Consider the following 21,005-nt stretch of genomic DNA (forward strand, 5'->3'; position numbering starts at 1 on the left):
GTCGCGGAGCCGCTTGTCCCTTCTGGCGCCCCGTAGACGCTGCCCTTTGACCCCGCGCGGCGGGGTGAGAGGGCGGGCGGCCATCTTGTTGCACCGGGTTGCCGTCGGTGCGGCCGCGTCGCGCCCTCCCCCGGGCGGAGCAGGCCCGGCGCGGGGCCGGCCCGCCGCCATGTCCTCCTTCTCGGAGTCGGCGCTGGAGAAGAAGCTGTCGGAGCTGAGCAACTCCCAGCAGAGCGTGCAGACGCTGTCGCTGTGGCTCATCCACCACCGCAAGCACGCAGGGCCCATCGTCTCCGTCTGGCACCGGGAGCTCCGCAAAGGTGGGCGCGGAGCGGGCCCGTAGCCCTGCCTGGGGCTTCCCCTCATCCCGCTCACCTTCGCATCCATCCCCACTGTGGGCCGCCTCCCGTCCGCCTGCCCGGGGCCGGGTCAGTGCGGCTGCGGCCTGAGGCGATGCTCCCCGGCCCTAGAACTCACGCGGAGAGCAGAACGTGGGGATTTGGAAAGAGAAAAGGAAGCTTTTGGTTTTGAGCCATAGAACGATTGGGTTGGAAGAGGCCTCACAGTTTATGTGTTTCCAACCTCATGCTCTGGGCAGTGATGCCACCTGCTAAATCATGGGTTTGGATCTCTGTTGCTGAGCTGTACGAAGGCAGCCAGAGTTAAGCAAAGTAAAAGTAGAAATCTGTGAAACTGTTTGTTAGCGCTGTCCAGAAACGCTCTGAACTCGCTGTGCTTAGAGCTGGATTCAAGTTTACCTTATGAAGCACCACTGACTTCCCAGAAAACTTTGCAGTGAGTTTATGGGGACACTGGTGGTGTTCCTGAGGGAGCCCTGAAAGCAGCTGCTGCCACCTCTGACATCCTGTGTGATGCTGCAGGAACCTCCACACGACTGTTGGTTGGTGCCCTTCCATCCAGGATGGGCTTCCAGAGGTGTCAGTGGGGCCTGCTGTGAGAACAAGAGCTCTGTTTTCTCTCTCTACTGCTGTGCTCAAGAGAGCAGCACCTCCCATGGCTTCAGCCTGTGGTGAAATAAGGTCTGGTGGTGCCACAATGGGAAAAGCTATGGGATAAGTTATTTCAAAACAGCAGTGTCTGAAAAAAAATCTGAGTTTTTGCAATAGGATTCTCCTTTCATTCAGTTCTGAATTAGTTGCATACCAAATTGTTGTAGTTTTTTTTTTTTTTCCTGAATCTGATGAACAGAAAGAATCTTACTACATTACACTTGGGTTAGAGCAGCTCTTTTTACACTTTCCTAGAATTAAACTTAGTGTTTTCTTCAGAGATGAGGTGTTATACAAAAAAGGCTTAAACTCGTGTTTGTTTTGAGTTAGCTAGGAGAAACCAAAATAAAACACAGAATTGAAGAGATTAAGGGCTGCTTGACTTGAAAGCCTCTGATTTGTCATGGTAAAATTGAAATCTTTTTAGATTTGTTTTTAGGCTAAAAACCTGTGAGTCACTTTGAAAATAATGCTAATGATTTTGGGTCAAAAAATGAGAAATAAATGCAAATTCTTTTTTTTTTTTTTTTTTTTTCCCTCCTTTCAGCAAAATCAAGTAGGAAACTTACTTTCCTATACTTAGCAAATGATGTCATCCAGAACAGTAAGAGGAAAGGTCCTGAATTTACCAGGGAATTTGAATCTGTTCTTGTGGATGCTTTTTCTCATGTTGCCAGGTATGTTGTTGCATTATGTATTTCTTCAATGTTTCTCAATAGATTTGTGTTCTTGTCATGCTAAGTCTAATTAATTGACTTCTTTGAAGCATTGGGAATGTTCCCACCTTGTTTCTAGTAGAGATCAGGTTCATCCTGCTTTGCACCTAGGAACTGTTTTGTGGTCGTATTTCTCTGTGGGGAAATGTGCATAAAGTTGTGAGGCAACTGATTCATGACATCTGTGCTTTCTGTGCAGCTCCTGTATGCTTTATTTTAATCGTTACCAGAAGATCCTGAAGTTCTGTTCCATGGGTAGATAAAACTGAACAGTTGCATCTGTTTGCTGGAGCTGCTTAATGAATGCCTTTTCTTCTGTCTCTAAAACAGACCTGGTATCTCAGGTTGCAGTGCCCTCATCGTTCTTCTGGCTTGGGTGTAGTTTCTTTTGTTTTATTGGTTGTTTTAATGGTTATCTGATCATTGGCTTCCTTGCCAGATAAAGGAAGGATTTCATACATAAAAGGGAAGATGTGAGGCAGCTGCAGTTCCAGTAAGGATAAACTATTGCTTAGTTAAGATTTTCCCTAAATAGTGTAATAAGTCTTATTATCTCAGTTAAACAAGAGCTTCAATGTTCTGTGCATTTAGTGGTATATTGTTCTGGATGGCTGTCTAACTTTCAGTGTGCTAAATGAGTATGTGTAAGTGCCTAATGAGCCAAACAACCTGCTTTTTAATTGGGATGTTATTGACTGAAACAACTGTTTGAAGTTAGCACTGAATTGTAAGCATGTCAACTTGAAGGTGTTTTATAACTAACTGTTCTTGGAAGTTCTGAGAGATGTTGGGCTCCTTCCCTGAAAGCTGTTCTTGCCCATACACTGGGTGGGAATGTGGGGTGCTTTCAGGCAATCTCTGGTTCCAGCAGAAGGGGAAAATTGATCACAAATGTGTTTTACAGAGTCTGTCTTAGACAGTGAATCTCTCCAAATGTGTGAGCATTGCCATGGATGCAGGTGCTAGCTTGGAAGATGCTCTCTTAAAGTGCTCCATATGTTTTTCAGCTGAACAATAATTATTTTCTGATCTTTGAGCAGAGAAGCAGATGAGGGCTGCAAAAAGCCCTTGGAACGATTGCTTAACATCTGGCAAGAAAGAAGTGTGTATGGCAGTGAGTTCATACAGCAGCTGAAACTTTCTATGGAAGACTCCAATAGTCCCCAAACTAAAGGTAAGTGCATGTGCTTTTTTGTGGAGTATTTTACTTTCTTTTTTAAACACAGAGTGATGGTGAGAAGTTAAGCTCTGGGTTGCTGTAGTTGCGTTGCTTTCAGGGTTGGTCATGGAGATTCGTCAGAATTCTCTTGAGAGAAGTGTGATTCTATAAAACTTGCTGTTCTGGTTTGCAGGTGTGCTGCCCTGTAGCTGTTAGTGAGCCTGCATGTAATTTCTGCCTCTGCACGTGCAGGTGGGGGAATGCACCAGGGCTGGTGTGAAAACAAGCAGGCAGGGTGGAGGGAACTGTTTGTTCACAGCAGTTTGACGTTGTCCTGCTCTAAATGTCTGTGAGTAGTTAGCTGGGTTATTATGGTGGTTCCTTCTGCATATTTACATTTTATTACGATTTGGCAAGGGCTTTTTTATATATGAAAGCTGGAATGAAAGCTGGCATATATTCCCAGAGGCTTGTGTCTTTTTTCTTATACCAGCTGGAGTCATTTGAGGAGAAAGTAATAACTTCCCATAATTTCTTATCATCAGAAAGATGAGAAACTTAGTGTAAATTTGTTGTATTTACTGTATTTTTATACTGCTTTGACAGATACTGCCTGTTCTGGGGTGTCTGACAGTATTTGCTGGGTTTACTGTAATGAGGAGCAGGTGGCAACAGGATACCTGAGCTGTGGAAAGTGAAGCTCATTACAAATGAGTGCTCTGGTCAAGGGAGTTTGTTCGCTGCAGCTGAAGGTGGTGTCAGCATCTTTCTGTAAGCTGAAGATTGATGCTTTGACCAAATTTTGCTTGGCTGCCATAGAGGAGGTATGATGCTTTGTGAGACAGCTTCGTTATTAATAAAGTACTCTTAGATGGTGAAAACAAGGAAGAAAGCTAAGGTTGGTAATGGTATGGAATGAACGTGAGGGCATGAGCAAAGTATGTGAAGGCGTCTAAGGCTGCAGTTTGGAGGGTTTTCAAGTGCTTCAGGCAAAATTACTGAATGAGTGCTTTAGCAGCTTACAACAAAAGCCTTCATCCCCAGTGTCTGCTTTTTCTTTTGGAGCCCTGACCTGACCTTTCTTTGGAGCAGCTGACCTGACCCCAGGGCTTGTCTCTTCCAGCAGGGCCTCCCATGCAGGTCTGTTCTGGGGCTGGGAGGTGGGGAAATGAGTTCTGGGAGGGCTGAGGCAGTTGTGGTCTGGAAGTGGAATCGTTCATTTTGTGTTCTTTCCAGACTGGGCGCGAGGCCTAAGACAACTGTTTGTCAGGAAAGGATGGAACTTAACATTCCTGAGTTCTTTTCAAACTGATTAGCTTGAAGCTGTTGATTTCTTAGGTCACCTAGATAAATGTTTGATTTTTTAGCTAAACAAAATGATACAGTGCATCCAAGAAACACAGCTGTGACTTCCAGGTGAACTGGCAATGAACTGTTGTTCAGTATCATTGGCTGTTGGATGGAGTCAATCAGTGCTGCTACTGTTACCCTAAGGACTTAACAGTTGATAGGAAGTGCAGCTCTGAGAGAGCTTTGTGGGAAAGAGTGAAAATGCAGTTGTTCAGTTGGTGAGGACCTTAGCATTTGGCTGGGTACTTGAAGGCACAAATACGTGGTTTTCATTTGAGAGAACAGCCCAGGCCTTTTCAGAAGTGTGAGCATTGCTGCTTTGTCAGTTCCTCTGTGGTGGATTTTCTCATTTGGTTTTTTTAAAACAGCTTTCTTCCCTTAGTTGAAAAAACCCTTGGAGTTCTGAGATTTCTTTCCTTGTTTTGGCTGTCGTGTTCTCAAATGCAGCTTCATCGTGGTGAGCTCACGTTGCACATGGGTTGTCTGCAGCCTTTAGGTGAGCTGGTGTTTGCCTGGTGTCTGCTGGTCAGTTATCTGCATTGCAGAAGGCTTTGATGTAGTTACTCTATTCTGTTTTCAAATTGGTGAATGTAATCGAGGTGGATGACAGCTTTACAGGTATCACATGTGTCATGACAACGAGAAGTGATGGGCCTCCACAGCCCTTCTGTCTGCCTGCTTTTGTGAGCATCCGGGGTCGATGTAGCTCAGAGGTGGGGAGTGTCACCATCTTCAGATGGCTGCAGACTTAAGGCTCTTCAAAGCTGTAACGGGGTCAGAGCATCTGGTCCTGTGACAAGGAGATGCTTTGGTTCAGCCTGAGGGGTGGCAACTGGGGCGTGCAGATGATTCTCCACGTTTTCTCACACTGCAGCATGATTGGGTTGTGCTGCTTTCTGAAGAGGGTGGCTCTGCGCTGGTTGAAGAGCACCAGTTGTGTTTGGAGTTGTGAAACTTGCCAAAATTAAGGAGACTCCTGTATCAGAGAGGAAAGACATCTTTAAGGCTTATTGGGTGAATGTTCCAGCGGTGCAGCCTGTTTCTTCTTACCTTAGCAGCAGGGCCTCAGATAGACATTTATTCGTTTTGTACTGGGTTGAGATTAAAAAAAATCCCATCAGATGCTTGTTTTTAACTGAGCAAAGGTTTAAATTCCTAGTTATCCCGTTCTGTGTGTTCCTATCCTGTGTTCAACATGGGATCCACAGCCAGTTTCTCGTTGCTGTGATCCCGAGTGAAATCAAAGAAGCGTCTTTACCTCTCAAACCAGCCTGCAGGTGATGAGAACAAAGAGGTGGGTGGCCTAGGTGGGAAGATCTGCTTTGCCAGCTTGTGGGCAAAGTCTTTCTTTGCCACTGAAGTATTTGACACTGTAAGCTTTCTCGAGCCACAAGAGATGATTTGAAGACTGAAAAACCAGTTGGTGGAGGAATACCTTTACAGTTCTCTCTGGATTTTCCTGGCGCTACAGCAGCAACAAGATCAACAGCAATCTGGAGATTCACTGCAGAGCTGTTATGACAGCAATTGTCAGTTATTTTGGAGGAAAAAGTGCTTTGCTCTTTCTAAGGCTTTTAGGGAGCAGTTCAATTTCTGAGCTGTGAGGAAGACCCCAAAGGAAGCAGGAGAACTGAAATCCACTTGAGTAATGGCTTCTGTCGTCTTCATGTTGGTGTCAACAGCAGGCTCTTGATTTTCCTGGAAGGATCTTTCCATCTTCCACCGGGATACCCCGATTGTTTCAGAAGCTGTGTGCAATTCACTGCTGTTGTATTCTGATCGGTGTTAGATGCTCTCAGTGCTTTCTCTCTTTCTTGTTGGATTTGACGGGCTTTTTCATAGATGTAGATTGCAGTGGATAGATTACTTGTGACTAGTTTTTTTTGAAGGCTACCCAGGCAGGGTATGTTATAGTTTATGCCTGGCATCCTGTTGTTTCTGGGGTCCCTTTCCACCGTATGCTCTTGAGTTTGCAAATAAATGTATTTTTTTTTCTGTTGTGATGAAATGGAGATGGTAATTCCATATTCTTCAGGGAGGTCTTTTACTGCCCATCTTTACCACTGCTGAAGGGGGAAAAAAAAAGTGCCACTCCACACTTGTTGTGCTATTCATGCCCAAAATGGTACTGGAGGGCAGCCTGCTTTGCTCCTTTCTCACCTGGCCTCAGTGTCCCCTGCCTGCCATGCCCCCATCATGGGATGGCTGCTTTTGGGGCACGCCAGCTGGCTGCTGTTACTGAAGTCTGTGGGTGGCCAAGCACCTGTCTTCTGTAGAGTCTTTTCAGTCAAACTTATTCAGACAAAATTCAATGGAATGCCAGATCCTCTGTTAGTTGTTACCAAACATAAAACTGTGTCTTGTGGTGGAACAGTTGGCTGCACAGCAGGAGCTGTTTTTCAGCAATTTGAATCCCCGTTCTCATTCATGTTTTTGCTTCTGTGTGCACTGTGGTCATTCATTCTTGTATTGATTATCTCGTGTTTATCTTCTGTTGGTTAATTACTTTATGCTAAGTGCATACAAGTGGTAAATGCTGAGGGCTCCGTTGGCCGGGTTTGATCCAAGGATGTTCCCTGGACTCTGTCCTCTGCTTTTCTACAAATGAGCCTGACTTGTAAATTGTGGTGGCAAGTCTGAGGAATGGTCTGTCTTCTGAGGGCTCTGTAATTGGATCAAAGGCTGTGTTAAGACTTCTGACTCATTTAATAAACTGTCTTCTTTCAAGGCAAGATATGCTATGCTAAGGTTCATTCACCCCACTGTCTTGCTTTATGAAATTATTTCTGAAGTGTTATAGGTTCCCTGCTGGGAGATTGGTTCGTGCTCTGCCCATAGCTGCTGCTGCCATCACATCATGCTGCAGAGCTTGAGTTTGACAGAGCTGTCCTGGAGTCTGTTGTGACGGAAGAGTGAAAGGTTGAATAACCAGCAGTTACTCAATTGATTGTGGGGCTGCAGCGAGCGTATGCTTGATGCAGGGAACAACTTGAAACTCTTCTGTCCTTATGTATCGTGGGATCCATGCTTCATTTCTACCGGTAGAAAATCCTTACCAGCATACATAGTATAACTGGGGAAACCTAGCAGTGTTGAAGACCTGCCATTTATAGGTAAATTAGGGCATTTAGGTGCCTTTCCTTCTTCCAACACGGGAGGCTCAAAGATGTGCACTGTGATAGGAAGACTGCGACCTTGTAGTTGTGTGTGTGCGTGTGTGCAGAGAACTGTGTGGGTGAAATCAGCCTGTTGTCGCTGTTTTGTATTTGATTATTTGGAATATGGTGCAAATGTTGGAGCCATCCTTCTGTGGCCATCCTTCTCTTTAGAGAGACCTAAGGCTCGGAGCGCAGGGTATGGTTGGTTTTGAAGTAGAGATTGTGAACGTGGGCAGATGTAGTATCCAAAGGAGTTGCTCATGTGTCTTTAGTTGCAGAAGAGAAGAAGTCGTCTTTGAAGCGGACTTTTCAGCAAATACAAGAGGAGGAAGATGATGATTACCCTGGGAGCTACTCGCCCCAGGACCCCAGCGCTGGGCCACTGCTGGTAGGTGGGAAGGGGTGGGAGTGGGAGAAGTTGTGCAGGTCTCTTCCCTGTGGTCCCACCACAAGGTGGAGCTCCCAACAAGTACAATGTGTTGGATGGGGAAGTGCAGTTGGGGGTTGAGACCTTAACGTGAAATGAACAGATTCTTTTTCCGTGTTGAAACCCTGTGCCGATTCTAAGTGATGTCAGGTGGTCCAAGCTAAGATCTGAGTATAGACACCAGTAAAGAATCACAAAGGACTGCTAGAAGAACAAACTGTATCTTAAATCTCTCTGAAGTCAACATGTAATCTCTTAAACCTGATGCTTTAACACTAACACAACAAGGTTTTTAGTTTTGTCTTTTTAATTGGTCGGACATATCTCCGTTTTTTATGTAAAAGCTCAAACTTTGCTGGGTTTCATGGGAGTTGGTTGGGAGAATCAGGTATTTTTTTTTGAGGCTGATATGTAAGGGGTGTGGAAACAATAGGAATGAAATAGAGGATTGTTCTGACCATTTAAGGCTACACAATGGTTTAACATATGTTCATTTGAAAAGGATACAAAAAATTATGCTATCCATCTGGTAGAGTGTAAACTCTGAAACATAAAAATAAATCACAGTTGTCAAAGAAAGAAGTGAGGTGGTTTTTTTGCTGTTTTTAGCTCCAGAGGCCTCGCAACTTTGGTTTCTCTTGATGATAAATATTTCTTGTTACTGTTGGATGTCGTTAGTAGTTTCCAAAGAATTTATAACTGTTAAGCAATAAGCTCTTTTTTTTTCCCCTAGATAAAATGGTAAGCCTTTCATAAGTACTTATTTAAAAGCTTTCAGTGTTTTTATCAGTTTGCAAACTAACCCTTGAAATGCTGCTTAAATATCAATGTTATTTCCAGGGCAAGCATTGCAGTTACAAAAGCTTGCATTAAGCAAAGAAATGAAATGCTTTTTCTTTCTGCTTATGAAGTCTCCCTTCCTCCTCCCGCTCTCTGGAGCTATCTAGGGTAGGTACGTGGGGTCAGCAGAGCTGTTCTCTAGGCTGTCCTCATCCACATCATTTTTAAACCAGGATATCTTTTGAGTGCATTCATTGAGGCTGGTGTATTTTTCTCAGTGTGTTAAAACAGTTGAGAGGTGAAGCTGAGGGGATGCAGTGGAGCGCAGTGAGAGTGCCTTGCACTTCAAAGAGCTAGTTTTCCTAACTGAGGGTAGCAGTGTCTTAAATCAGGGCGGTGTGAACTTCAGCTTTGCTCCATCTATTGGTCCCCTAGCAGAAGTTTAGGAGATTTCAAAAAGTGTAACTGGAAATATGAAGCCCTTTGGTTCACACTGATAGAAGGGGCTTTGTCTGTTTGCCTGTGGAACTGAGCAGCAGCGTGCAGATGGGCTCCTGGCACTTTGAGAGCAGGCATCAGAAAGATGTTCAGAAACAGCCCAGATCTGATGCCGTGCAAAGGGCAGGTGGTACTGTCAGGCTTTGGCTCAAACAGTCACTGATCTTGATTGGAATGAGAAGTTTTCAGCTGTGGAGCCTTGAAGGTGATGATCCTCCTCTGATTGTGCATAAACTGCCTCAGTGCTGGAGTACTGTAAATTGAATGCATACTTCCTGTGTTAGGATGCAACTGCTGAAAGATTGCTTGCAAAAAATATTCTGGAAGTGGTTCCTTTTAAGTAGGTGATTTCAGATGGGAGAGGACACATCTATAGGAAATGGCAGAGAAGTTAAATTCGTTGTATCTTTCGTGTACATTTGTGACCTATCTTGTCTTGCAGACAGAGGATTTGATCAAAGCCCTGCAGGACCTGGAGAATGCAGCATCAGGGGATGCAACAGTGCGGCAAAAAATTGCCTCCCTGCCTCAGGAAGTTCAGGATGTTTCATTACTGGAGAAAATTACAGGTATGAAGCTGGAAGATGAAAGAACCTTGGTCTAAAAAAAAAAAAAACAAAACCAACACCTTAATGTAAATAATCACAGTGCATGGGGGTGAATTTCTGCTTTTGTGTCCTTGTTTGGTCGTTCTTGGCTTTTTGACAGAATGTAAAGGAAGTAGAGCCAGGGTTCTCAAATGGATGATTGATTTTTGAGCACCTTGAACGTTACATACCTTTGAGTTTTATCAGAATTGTCCTGAGTAAACATGTACACACTGATTGCTATGGAAAGGGAAGCTCGCTACTCTCACAAGTCTTTCACTCTTTATTTAAACTGAGTTTATGCAATTGTTTTTAAGAAGTAATTTGAAACCCGTTTGACTTCTGTTCCTGGAAGTAGTTTAATTTATAACTCATTATGAATAGTCCCTTAATCATTTCTTTGAAAGATAGTCTTGCTGTGTCCAGCTGTGAAGAGTGGTGATTCATGTGATTGCCTGTATTGGTCATTAGGACTTTTTTGTAGAAAAGTGTTAAATGCACACCATCTAATTTGCTCAGCTAAGTCCTAGCAGTACAGCCTGAGGTATCAGTTGAATGAACCTGGTTGTAGGACTCCCTCCCACATTGTTAGCATCTCTGCGAGAACAAAAAGTAGTCAATCCCACCCGTTGCTGAAAAGCACCGTTCTTGGGTCTGTAGCCCTGCCTGCTTCCCTCATGTCCTCTGCAGTCAGAATTGCTTTCACACAGAGCCAGAGGCGTCTTTATGAATGGCACAGTGAGCCGTAGCCCTTCTATCAGAAATCAGTCATCTAGAGGACCAAGTTTAAAACCAAGCACTCCTGCTTGCAGACAAAGAGGCGGCCGAGCGCCTTTCCAAGACCGTGGACGAAGCATGCCTCTTGCTGGCTGAGTACAACGGGAGGCTGGCAGCAGAGCTGGAGGACCGGCGCCAGCTGGCACGCATGCTGATCGAGTACACGCAGAATCAGAAGGACGTGTTGACGGAGAAGGAGAAGAAGCTAGAAGTGAGTACTGAGGGACCCGGTGCTGCTGCTGCTCGTCCCAGCAGATGCTCCCGCTGGACTCCAGGTGTATGTGTTTATCTAAAGACGATGCCTGTCGGTGGTGTTTTCATTTAGAGTAAAACAGGGAGGGGAATGGTATAAGAACGCTGGAGAGAACAAATTAGGCTTGGTATTTTAACTACGTGTTGGCTTTGGAAGGCCCATCGCTTGACGGTTTTTAAAGAAATATAGGTACATTGAACAAACTTCTTCAGGTATCCTCATTTTTCTAAGTGCAGTCTCCATTCCCAAAAAGTCAAGCTCCCTCTGGCATTGCCACCTGTAATTTTGGTTGGTTGGTAGCTTGCTTTTTTAATTTATTTATTTTTCTTATGACTGGGTGCTTCGTCTGTCTTCTAACCTCTACCCGTTAGAGATGCAGTTTAAGCAAAATCTCCTGGCAGCCACCCTTTAACAGCTGTTTTTACCTACAGCTTCAATAGCAGAGTACAAATTGGGCTCACACCGAAAGCTGAAGACTTGCTTTTCCTGCCATAGCTCTCTTGAGCAAGGAGGGCCTGAAACTGAAAATGGCAGCGGTCTGGCAGGGCTGAGCATTAGCCACGAGCCCATGGCGAGTGCACGGGCTGCAGCAGGCAGCCATTCATCTCAAGTGCTCTTCCTCAGAGAAGTTTTTAGCAGTGCACCTTGGGACTGGTATGGAAGTTTAATTAATGATTTTGGTTGTATGTCACTCTGCCATCTGTTAAACTGCCCCTTGGCGGCACATTAAGGGCTTCCTCTACACTGTCGGCTGCTGATTATTATGAACAGCTGCTGCTGGGTGGGACATGAGTTGCTGTAGAGGACAAAGTCTTCTGGAAGGAGACTGTGCCGTAGCAATTGCAAGTTCTGTTTACCGTCATGACAAACCTAATTTTCTGACAGCTAGGCAACATTGTTCTGAGGTAAACTTCATTTCAAATGTATTCTTTGTCAAGTGTGTTTATGTTGGAGTTTCTAAACGTCTTGTGATTGTGAAAAGTCTTGCTCTGGCAAAGCGACGTGTTTCTAAATCAGCCAGGCAAGTGCAGCTAGTTGATTGTTAGCTCATTTAGCTTGAATTTCTTCAAATGTAACATCTGTCTTATGACTGAGACATTAAAAAACACTTTCAAACACAAATATGAAAGATGCCATAACAACAAATTGTTTCTGGCACAGATTGGCTCAGTGCTAGTGGAAATCTTGGGTCAGGTTTTTCCTTGCTGAAAGAACGAATCTTGTCCAGTAGAACATACATATATTTAAAACAAAATTAAACATGATACATCGCTGTTTAGGTTTTTTAAGGCAAATGGCAAACTGTTGCACAGCAGTGTTTTCCAAAAAATGGAGGAACAGTTCATACACTTGGGTCTGCTCGAGGCAGCATTAAGGTCTCCAATGCACTGACTGAAGCGTTGTCCAGTTGTGGTTTTTTGTTGTGGTTTGATGCTGATGAGGCCCATTATTTGAAAGCTAACTCTGGCAGAGACACAAAGTAAATGAAATTGGAAATTGAAGGTTAAGCAGCTCAGTGAGTGAGCTACTTTGATAGGAATAATCCTGTGGGGTAGCAGGATGGGTTGTTTGTACGCTGTTAAAAGTAAATAAGCTTTTAATACATCAGAAACTCAAGAATGATTGTAATGACTGATTAGGATAGTCTTTGTTCTTCTGCCAAAATAAGGTGGTCTTGGTCCTGCAGAAGCCTGAAATTACTGTAGGAGATGCTGCTCGTTGATATTCATTTAACATGAAGGCACCAGTTGTGCTCGCCTCAATTCTTAGCTGGGGATGTTGCTGATGAAAGCACCCCATTGTTCCTGAGCTGTGCAGGGTTAATCAATAGTGGAAGCTGTTGATCACAGATGAGGCCATATCTGCTTGTCGGGTGCGTTTGATGTTCTCACAGCACCGCTTGATAAGGGCCTGCTTTTCCTTTGTAGTGCTAATGAACATTTTAGTGGAAATATCTGAACTTCTTGTGGCTGTTAGGAGGAGCTGTAAGGAAAACAAAACATTTTCTCCAACAAAGGCTGAGATGAGGAAACGACTGAAAACAACCTGGTTTTAAATTTCTTAATGATTTGTGCTCTCAAGGTACCTATGAGAATCCTTGGTACTGCTGATGTGAGTTTTGACTCTTGGGAAGTAAATTTGGTGACTCTCAAGTGAGAAAGTGTTCTGAGATAGAAGGATCCTAATCTAGTCAAGGATATCAGTGGAGGAATGGGGGTTTCTGGTGTTTGTGTGACTCAGTATTTTAAGATACATAAATGTATGATTCAAGAATCACTGTGCATATTTGTCGTGTTTTACTTGCAATATAATGTCTTTCACTGTGATTGTAATGAAAACAGGTAATCCTTCTGTACTGAAAAACAGCTTTTTGCTATCTGAAGAGCTACACTTTAATGACCCTATTAATACTGTCCCTTGTGAAGCACAGCAAATTCTCAAATCGTACAAACTGGGTATATTTATGCCTGAAGGACTAAAGCACAAAATCCTGAGTGATGCCAAAACCCCGGGATGCAGAGCTCTTGTCATCAGCTGCAGAAAAGCTGTTACCAAGGGGCAGTGTGCTGAGAAAGGTGGCCTTGGGCAATGAATTACCCTTCAGCACAGGTGAGGTCTGGCATGAGTAAGGATTGAAAAAAACAGTGCTGAGAAATGCTGGTAATTGGAAGGGAGAAAGGCAGCACAGAGCCTGGAGATCGCAGCACACGGACAAACTGCTTTTAAGAGAGCAATTTCCAGGGTGCAGTTGAAAAATTGAAAGCCTAACAATTAGGGCTGCTTTATTTGGAGGGGGGAAAAAAAAAAGACTGTAGTGATTTGATTCTAGCCTAAAAGCAGCTACAGGGACAGCAAGGAAGAATTTCTTCAATTCAGCCAGCACACTGCAGAGCAAACCAACGCTGATGTCAAACAGCCTATTACAAGGCATGTAATTTTAAGCACAAATATTCCTTTAGGTTAATTTACTGAATGCTATTGTGGGTTCTGTCGTTCAGTATCCGACACTGAATTTTCACTTTAAACAGTGCTTCCCCTCAGCCAGAAACCACAGGCCTGATACTGCAGTTACTGCTTGACTCACTGTGCAGCTTTCAGATCTGTTGAGCCCCTGCTGCATTTTTCCCCCTGAAATCTCTGGTCTTTTGCTTTAGTATATCTGATTTACCTATGGCACATCAAAACAGAGACTGAGGGCTCTTAGTCACTTTCTGAATTCTCATTAATGCTTAACTCGATGCTTTGCAGAAGTTACAGTTGATGTGATGGCATTCAACGTGTTGCTGCTTGACCTAGAGAAAATCTTAAGCTCAAGTGAAGTCTGCACTGTGTAACTCCCCAAGTGCTCCAAGCTGTGCAGCGCTCCTTGGAAGGATTTCCTATCACATCAATACCAGCCAGTCTGGTAATGTTCTAGCAAGGTTTATTCTGAATGAAACGCTTCCATCAGGTTTATTCAGTGGTGTTTAATTCTGATTTCATGTTTATTTCAGGGACTAAACATCCAATTCACTTGGACGGTGTGGATGTAGAGTTCTGCGTACTGAGAAGGAATACTGATTAGCAAAGGCATTCATGTGGCACAGTGCCAGTTTTTTTTTCTGTCTCAAAGTCCTGCTTACAGCAAAGATCTCATTATTTTGCCTAAAAAAAGGCAAATAGCATCCAGATACTGTTAATCTTAATGAAAACCTACTCTGCAGCAAGGCAATTAGCTAGATGCATGGAGTCCAAACTAAGATCTCAGCAAGCAGTGATTTCTTGTAAGTGCACTTCATTTCTTGTGGATTTTTATGGAGTAGATGGACCTTATGCAAGAATCTGCAATATGCAGTTTTGAAGCTTGTCATGTAAGGTAGCTAAATGAAAAACATGTTGCTCCCAGTTCTGTAATGCAGAACATGACCACCACTTGGTCTGTGGGGAGAAAGGAAAAGCACTGAGCCTGGAAGGAGGTGAGGTGCCCCTGCTTGCGTGTTCCTGAGCAGAGCAGGGGGGTGCTCCTGAGCATGGCAAATGTAAATGCAAATAAATATGCCCTGTGCTTCCTGTGAAGGTAAGAGGATGCAGGGCTGTATCTCCTGGTAGCATCTCTTCCATGTTGCAGCCGGCCTTTGGAACTCCAGGATGGTGGTGGCTGCAGCTGGGCCTCTTAGAGGCGCTCCGTCGTGCTGCGCTGTGCCTCCTGCAGCCCTGGTTGCCCTGCACTGGACTCAGCCTCTGTGCTCCTTCCCTGCACTGTGGCAGCTGGCACGGCTCGGTGCTGAGCAGGAGTGTGAAGCACACACGAGGCACTTCTGGGACGTGGTCAGTTGTGTATCTGATCTGCCCAGCTCTTCTAGGAAATCGCAGTTCCTGGGTTACTCCCTCAGAACGTTGTTTCCATTCCTGAGCAGCGTCCGTTCTGAGCCAGTGTTGGATGTATTTGAGGCTGGTTCTGCATCTTCCCAGTGGGTCTTTTTGTATTCTTGGCTTTTTTTCCTGTATTTTTTTTTTTAAACAGGTAGGATTTAGGCCTTACTGCTTTAACCAGAACTTTTGTGTGGGCTAGTTAACACCTTCATTAGCCTACTAATAAGGTAAGGTAAGATTACTGAGAATTGGGATAACAAGCAAGGGCATTTCAAAGATTCTTGCTCTCATAAATAGTTACTTAGAAAGAAAATCAGACTCAAACTATCTATTTAAAAAAAAAGTAATCATACAAAATGTCTTCAGCTTGAGAGTAGAGTACTGTCATCTGGACTGTCCACCAGCACTGCCCTGTTCCTCCTGCCCCGCTGCTTTCAGGCACGACTGCTGTTAGTCTTCCAGTGGAGGTAGGCATTGGGTTTATCTGCTTTTACAGTATTCTTGCACGTGGATCTAGGCAATTCAGGCAGCACTGGAGATCTCTTCTTGGCTTAGAATTTGTGCTTTCTACACCATTTACTAAACTTGGATGATTTTGGCTCCTTTGCTATTCTTGATTCTTTTTTTTTCCTATCTTTAATAGGAGTTGCTACAGGGGGGAAAACTGCTGGTATTCACTCTTGGTAGTTTGTCATTCTTGAGGAAGTGCTGCCTTTTCTTGGCTTGGTATCCATCTCTCCCTTCTGAATTGCAATTATATTGTTATGGATCACAGATTTATTTTTAATTCTGCCCTGTCACCTCCCCGCTCCCCCCTCCTCCCCCAAAAAATCACTCTAAATCCAGCCTCCTCTACATTCTTTCTGTAAGCATTTGGAAGACAAGAATTCTTGCTGTCTCTTCCATATGTGCAGGAGCTGGCATTGTGCTGTGACCCCATCTCACCTGAATTGTGAAATCCCAGTCTTGAGCAGAATGCAGTTTCCAGTCTCTTTCTTTTCCCAGCTTTGGCTTCTGTGCTCTCTTGGAGAAATGTTAGATGTAGGAATTCAGTGCTTCGATGGCTTTCATCTCTATCTGTTTTTCTTCTGTGTTCATGCTTAAAAATCTGTTTTTTTCTTTTTTTTATCTTCATAATTTCATTTTCTTCCCTTGTTCCCCTGCTGAAATATTTCCTGGAGTGGCAGAACTGCGGATGTTGGGTGCATTCTTATTTGAATCCTGAGTTCTCTTCCATGAAATGAAACCAAACCAAAACCTAGCAGCCCTAAATGAACCAGCCCACCTTTTCTCCAGTGGCTTTTTTGTTGCTGTTGCTGTTCCCCTCTGGACTTCATGTATCTGTTAGAGCTCTGAATGTAATTACTTCAGTGCATTAACCCCTGCATGCTAGCAGAGCTGTTACATTAACTCTCTGAACGTAAGTTTGAAAGGTGTTAAAGGGCCCTCTAGTTTGGGGCTGGCTGGAAATGTATGGAATATATTTATAATAGGTGTTTCAAATGTATTCTGAGCTGTTACCATCAGTTCTGCTGCTCTCACTGTTCTAATTCAAAGTAATGAAAGAGAGAATGTAAACTCATTGCTTGTAACCCTGCAGGAACTGCTCGCTTTGATATTTGGAGAAGGTGAAGAGAATTTCCATCATTGAGAAGGTTAGAAAGATTGGATTGGAGTTGTAAAGCCTTCAGAAACATATTTTGATTTCATGTGCACTAGTTCCATTTGATCTTCAAAGACAAACTTCTGTTCTCTGGTAAATTGTTCTCTTTGCCAAGTAATTAAGAAATGCGTATTAATGATACGACGGGCTTTATGGAAGCCTATTGCACATAATTCTTCCCATTTCATTTTGGAGATGCTTCCCCCCCCACTGACACACATAATTAGGTAAAAATCAGTGCTTTCCAGAAGAAATTATGTAATGCTGTTTTTTATTTAAACAGCTGGTTTTTTGTGATTCTAAATATTTACGTGACAGTCACAGAACTTTGAAAATGATACAAATATAAACCCTTAATTGGGATTTGTGTTAAATAACTTGAGTGTGTGTTGGTCTGCTCTTAAAGGTACCAAGGTAAGGGTCTGTCAGCATCAGGGTCCGGGCTCTTCTTCTGTCTTCTTGTTATGCAGTACTGACTGCTGTTCTGTTCTGCTTTGGAGTGTAGGGACATCTGAGGATGGTAAATAATGCATAGAATCACAGAACATCCCGAGTTGAAGGGACCTGTGAGGATCAGAGTCCCACCACGGCTCCACTCAGGGCAGCACCCTGTGTCTGAGAGCAGCACCCCCAGGCACAGCTGGTGGTTGCCTATCTCTTATCTGACAAGATCTCTCTGCAAGGCCTTTCCACTCCCACAGGAGTCAACAACTCCTAATTTAGTACCATCTGCAAACTTGCTTAGTCTGCATTAGTCCTGTGGCTGGATTGTTTATAAAAGCATGGAGGAGAACTGTCCATAAAATGGAATTTTCACACTCAATCCAAAACTCATTTGTGGGAAAACTACTTGCAAGCTGCTGCTTCGGGGAAATTTAACTTACTGCTCTTCTCCTTTTGCTGTAATTAAATTCTAAAAATGTTGGCAACTGCCTTTTGCTTGATTTCAATCCAGTGTGGACAAACTTTTGTCTGGTTTATATTTAGTGATCACTTGTGTTCTGTGCTCACATGTCAGTCTAATGTTACAGCTGCTGGGGTTGCTAACATGTGTTGTCTGTCTCATAACAAGGAGTCCCTATTCCACAACCAAACACTCAGAATTCATCAAGTTGGGGTAGGAGGAAGAACATTTCAGCAGGCCATTAATACCTGTGGTGTTCCTCAGCCTGCTGCCTTTGTCAGTGGGATGTGCCTGAAGAATGCTCTGTCAGTTTCCTCCTTGGGCTCTGCACAAATCCAGTTGTCTGGAGAAGGATGTAGGAATAGAGCATCTGTAGAATGGCAGTTCTGACAAATATTCTCCCAGATCTCAGTGGCTGTGGGGGCATTTACAAACTTCTGCTCAGGCATCGTGGCAGGATCAGTGGCTGTGAGATGCTTGTGGACTTCCTGTTGGTGCAGGCTTCAGTCTGGGTGCAGCTGGCAGCTCTGCAGTCGTGCAGCAGCAGCACAGAGAACCAATACCTTGCCACCTTTTCCCAGCATCCTCTCTTAAAAATAAACACACAAAAAAAGAAATCCTGGCTTAACTAAAAGCGCTGTATGTTAACCTGTGTTTGACGTTTGCTCTCTTGTCTCTTTCAGGAATACAAACAGAAGCTCGCTCGGGTAACCCAGGTCCGCAAGGAGCTGAAATCTCACATCCAGAGCCTTCCAGATCTGTCACTGCTGCCCAACGTCACAGGAGGTCTGGCACCTCTGCCGTCTGCTGGTGACCTGTTTTCAACAGACTAGAACAAATGGTGTCCCCTCGTTTCCATTATTACCAGCAAAAGTGAGAAGACTGTTGACTGGAAATCCAGTCTTCCCAGATGTACAGTAGGAAAGAACTTTCAGACCCTGCTTTCAACCTCTTGGCTGCTCATGCTCACCCTCTTTCTGTGTACACTGGCTCACAAGGAGGGCAGGATAAAGAGCGAGTTTTGTGAGCTCTTAAGGGGGTGGGGATAGTCCCTATAAGCAATCTTCTCTCATAATTTTTCCTTCCTCTTTAGTTTGTTTGCTCTTAGCACTTGTTACCCCACGAAAGTCATGAGAATCGTGTACATAGATATCTGGAAGGTGTTTGAAGAAAGGCTGACCGTGTGACATTTTCCTCTGTGAAACTATTGTGTTGTTTCAGAACGTCTTGCCTGTTTTTGCTGGGTCTCTGCACCTCGCATCTGAAAGCAGTGGTGGCTGGTGGGCTTTGTAGGGCTGCGTGCATGTGTGTCTGCAGGTACTGCATCGTGTCACTGAAGGACAAAGGCACCTACTGAGCAATGGCACAAACATTTTAAATCTACAGTTCCTCATGCTGTTGTAGGCCTCACATAAAAAATAGTTCCTATTTGGCATGAACATAAATTGAAACTCACCACAGGCAATAAAAATAAACAGCTTTTCTTTGTGAATTAGAGAGCTTCATAATTTAAGCTCTGCTGAGCCATGCAGAACTGGATATTACCTAAACGAGAGTGGAAGTAAATTTTGTTCTAGCTACCTTAGATTTATGCTATATTTTTCCTCTTCATTATACAAAATAAACGATCACAGAAGCTTTGCTTTAACTGAGAGGCTGGAATGGTGGATTGTAACTGGTCACGTCCCAGTGGCAGATCTGCTCTGAAGGTCGTCGTGCTGAAAGCATTCTATGAATTCTCCCTGTAGCTTTAGTCAAGTTATTTGATGAACAGAAGTTAAATGTGATATAAACACTTTTTTAATCTAGAAAGTAGGCCCATGTACACATCCAGTATGCACATGTGCTATATCTATGCATGTAGGTATTAGAAGGACGTACTTGATTTTGTATCACAGATTGTGAGTTGATTTTATTATTTGGGGGAAAAATTAGAGTACTCTTTAATTTGCTAGCTAATATTTTAGCTGCCATGGATGTCGTTAGATTTCAGTTTGTGTGTTAGGTCGATCAAGCTGGACTCTCATCACTGAAAACCATTCCTATTTGGGATAAAAATCTGTTTAATATCTCTATAGAACACCTGAATCTTCTGGAAACACTTGGTCTGACAACACAGACTCTGTCACAGAGAGGCTGGGATTGGTGACCTTGATGTGCTGTGTTTGTGCCTCGCTGTGCTCTGCAGCTGCAGTTATCAAAGACATGAGGAGATACCTATGGAAATGCAAACCTTGGTCTGCGTTCTCATTAATTTATTTTGTGGAGTATTCAGTAGCTTATTTGCATTCAGTGAAACAACACCACGTCTCTGGTCCTGGGGTTGTTGAAAAGCTCGTGTGCTTTTCTTACTGACGCCTCACTTTTCGTTTGGTTTTGTTTTGTAAAAAGGAAACTTCTTGCACCCTCGTTGCCCAGCCAAGAAATGCGCTTCCTTTTTCACTTACAGGAATTTTCACCATGGCAGAGAATTCTTTTTTCCATGAATTGGTTTGATCTTTGCAACCATTTCTGGACCAAATGACGCTTACATAAAGCACCCAATTCTTTCCGCTTTTGCCAAAAATTAAAAAGGAAAAAAAAATAAAATCAAGGGAAACAAAACGACCCACCGAAGCTCTGAATCCCAAAGCAGAAGGTGAATTTCTCTCCTGCCTCAACTCGTGGAGGTACCCTGAGGTTTCACCAGTAATTGCTCTGACCGTGGATTGAACGTGCGTCCATTGTAATGGGAAACAAAAGATCAAAATTGTCCGGAAAAAAGAAATATGCTAGAGATGTGTTGCCATCTCATGCTGTTGTTTTGGGCAGATCTCGTGTGAGAAAGTGGTATGTCTGTCTTCTGTTTTAGTATTGAAATGTTCTGACTTTTTATTTCCAAGCGTGCGTGTGTTTTATTTTGCTTAATTTAAATGAAGTCTCATGGGTTTTACTTTTGTTTTACTTTTTGGGCAAAGGGCATCTGGTGAACTGAGTAACATTCTCTCAAGGTTGAACAGATTTCCCCAAGGTGTGTCTCTTTTTTTTTTTTTTTTTTAATGCTAAAATCTGTATATGAATTGTTTTAGGAATTAATTTAGACATATAGGCTGCCGTTTGTGACAGCAGTATATTCTGAAATGTCTCATAGATCTATATTTTTGAATAAAGAGGGTGTCGTTGAACAGTGCTGCTTCTGCTTGCTTCATTCCCAGTGCAGGAGCTGCTCGGACACACGGTGGGCTTTGCTTTGTTTTTACCCTCTGTATTTAAAGGGCACAGAGTGCAGGACGCTCCTTACGGCCGAGTTGGAAGATGTGAGCATTATTCTGAGCAGCCAAGCTGTGATCCGTGCCTTCTAACAGTGCCTGCTCCTCAGAACTGACCTCTG

At 43.6% G+C, this 21,005-nt stretch overlaps 2 protein-coding genes across 4 annotated transcripts in view; one reads left to right on the forward strand and one right to left on the reverse strand.

The window, feature by feature from the left end:
* Positions 1-21,005, reverse strand: part of TGM2 (transglutaminase 2) — a 136,640-nt gene that overhangs the window by 102,177 nt on the left and 13,458 nt on the right. The window lies entirely within an intron of this gene.
* Positions 71-20,799, forward strand: RPRD1B (regulation of nuclear pre-mRNA domain containing 1B). Of its 3 annotated transcripts, XM_052684250.1 has the most exons (8): positions 71-320; positions 1,558-1,687; positions 2,767-2,900; positions 7,666-7,781; positions 9,541-9,667; positions 10,498-10,673; positions 16,669-16,723; positions 18,319-18,428. In XM_052684250.1, the coding sequence occupies exons 1-7, from the start codon at positions 170-172 to the stop codon at positions 16,717-16,719; spliced, it is 885 nt and encodes a 294-aa protein (XP_052540210.1). In that variant the 5' UTR covers positions 71-169; the 3' UTR covers positions 16,720-16,723; positions 18,319-18,428. The 3 variants fall into 3 exon arrangements, with proteins under 3 accessions (XP_052540210.1, XP_052540209.1, XP_052540208.1); XM_052684249.1 differs by lacking the exon at positions 16,669-16,723 and having other exon boundaries at positions 72-320; positions 7,672-7,781; positions 18,319-20,799; XM_052684248.1 differs by lacking the exon at positions 16,669-16,723 and having other exon boundaries at positions 73-320; positions 18,319-20,799.

Source organism: Tympanuchus pallidicinctus, unplaced genomic scaffold, assembly GCF_026119805.1.
Source record: "Tympanuchus pallidicinctus isolate F22 unplaced genomic scaffold, pur_lepc_1.0 scaffold20, whole genome shotgun sequence".
Lineage (NCBI taxonomy): Eukaryota > Metazoa > Chordata > Aves > Galliformes > Phasianidae > Tympanuchus > Tympanuchus pallidicinctus.

Excerpts from the sequence above, each read along its gene's own strand:
- RPRD1B (XM_052684248.1), top strand. The coding sequence starts at position 170 with ATGTCCTCCTTCTCGGAGTCGGCGCTGGAGAAGAAGCTGTCGGAGCTG. Across the intron at positions 1,688-2,766 it reads GCTTTTTCTCATGTTGCCAG|AGAAGCAGATGAGGGCTGCA; the intron begins GTATGTTGTTGC and ends ATCTTTGAGCAG. Across the intron at positions 2,901-7,665 it reads CAATAGTCCCCAAACTAAAG|TTGCAGAAGAGAAGAAGTCG; the intron begins GTAAGTGCATGT and ends ATGTGTCTTTAG.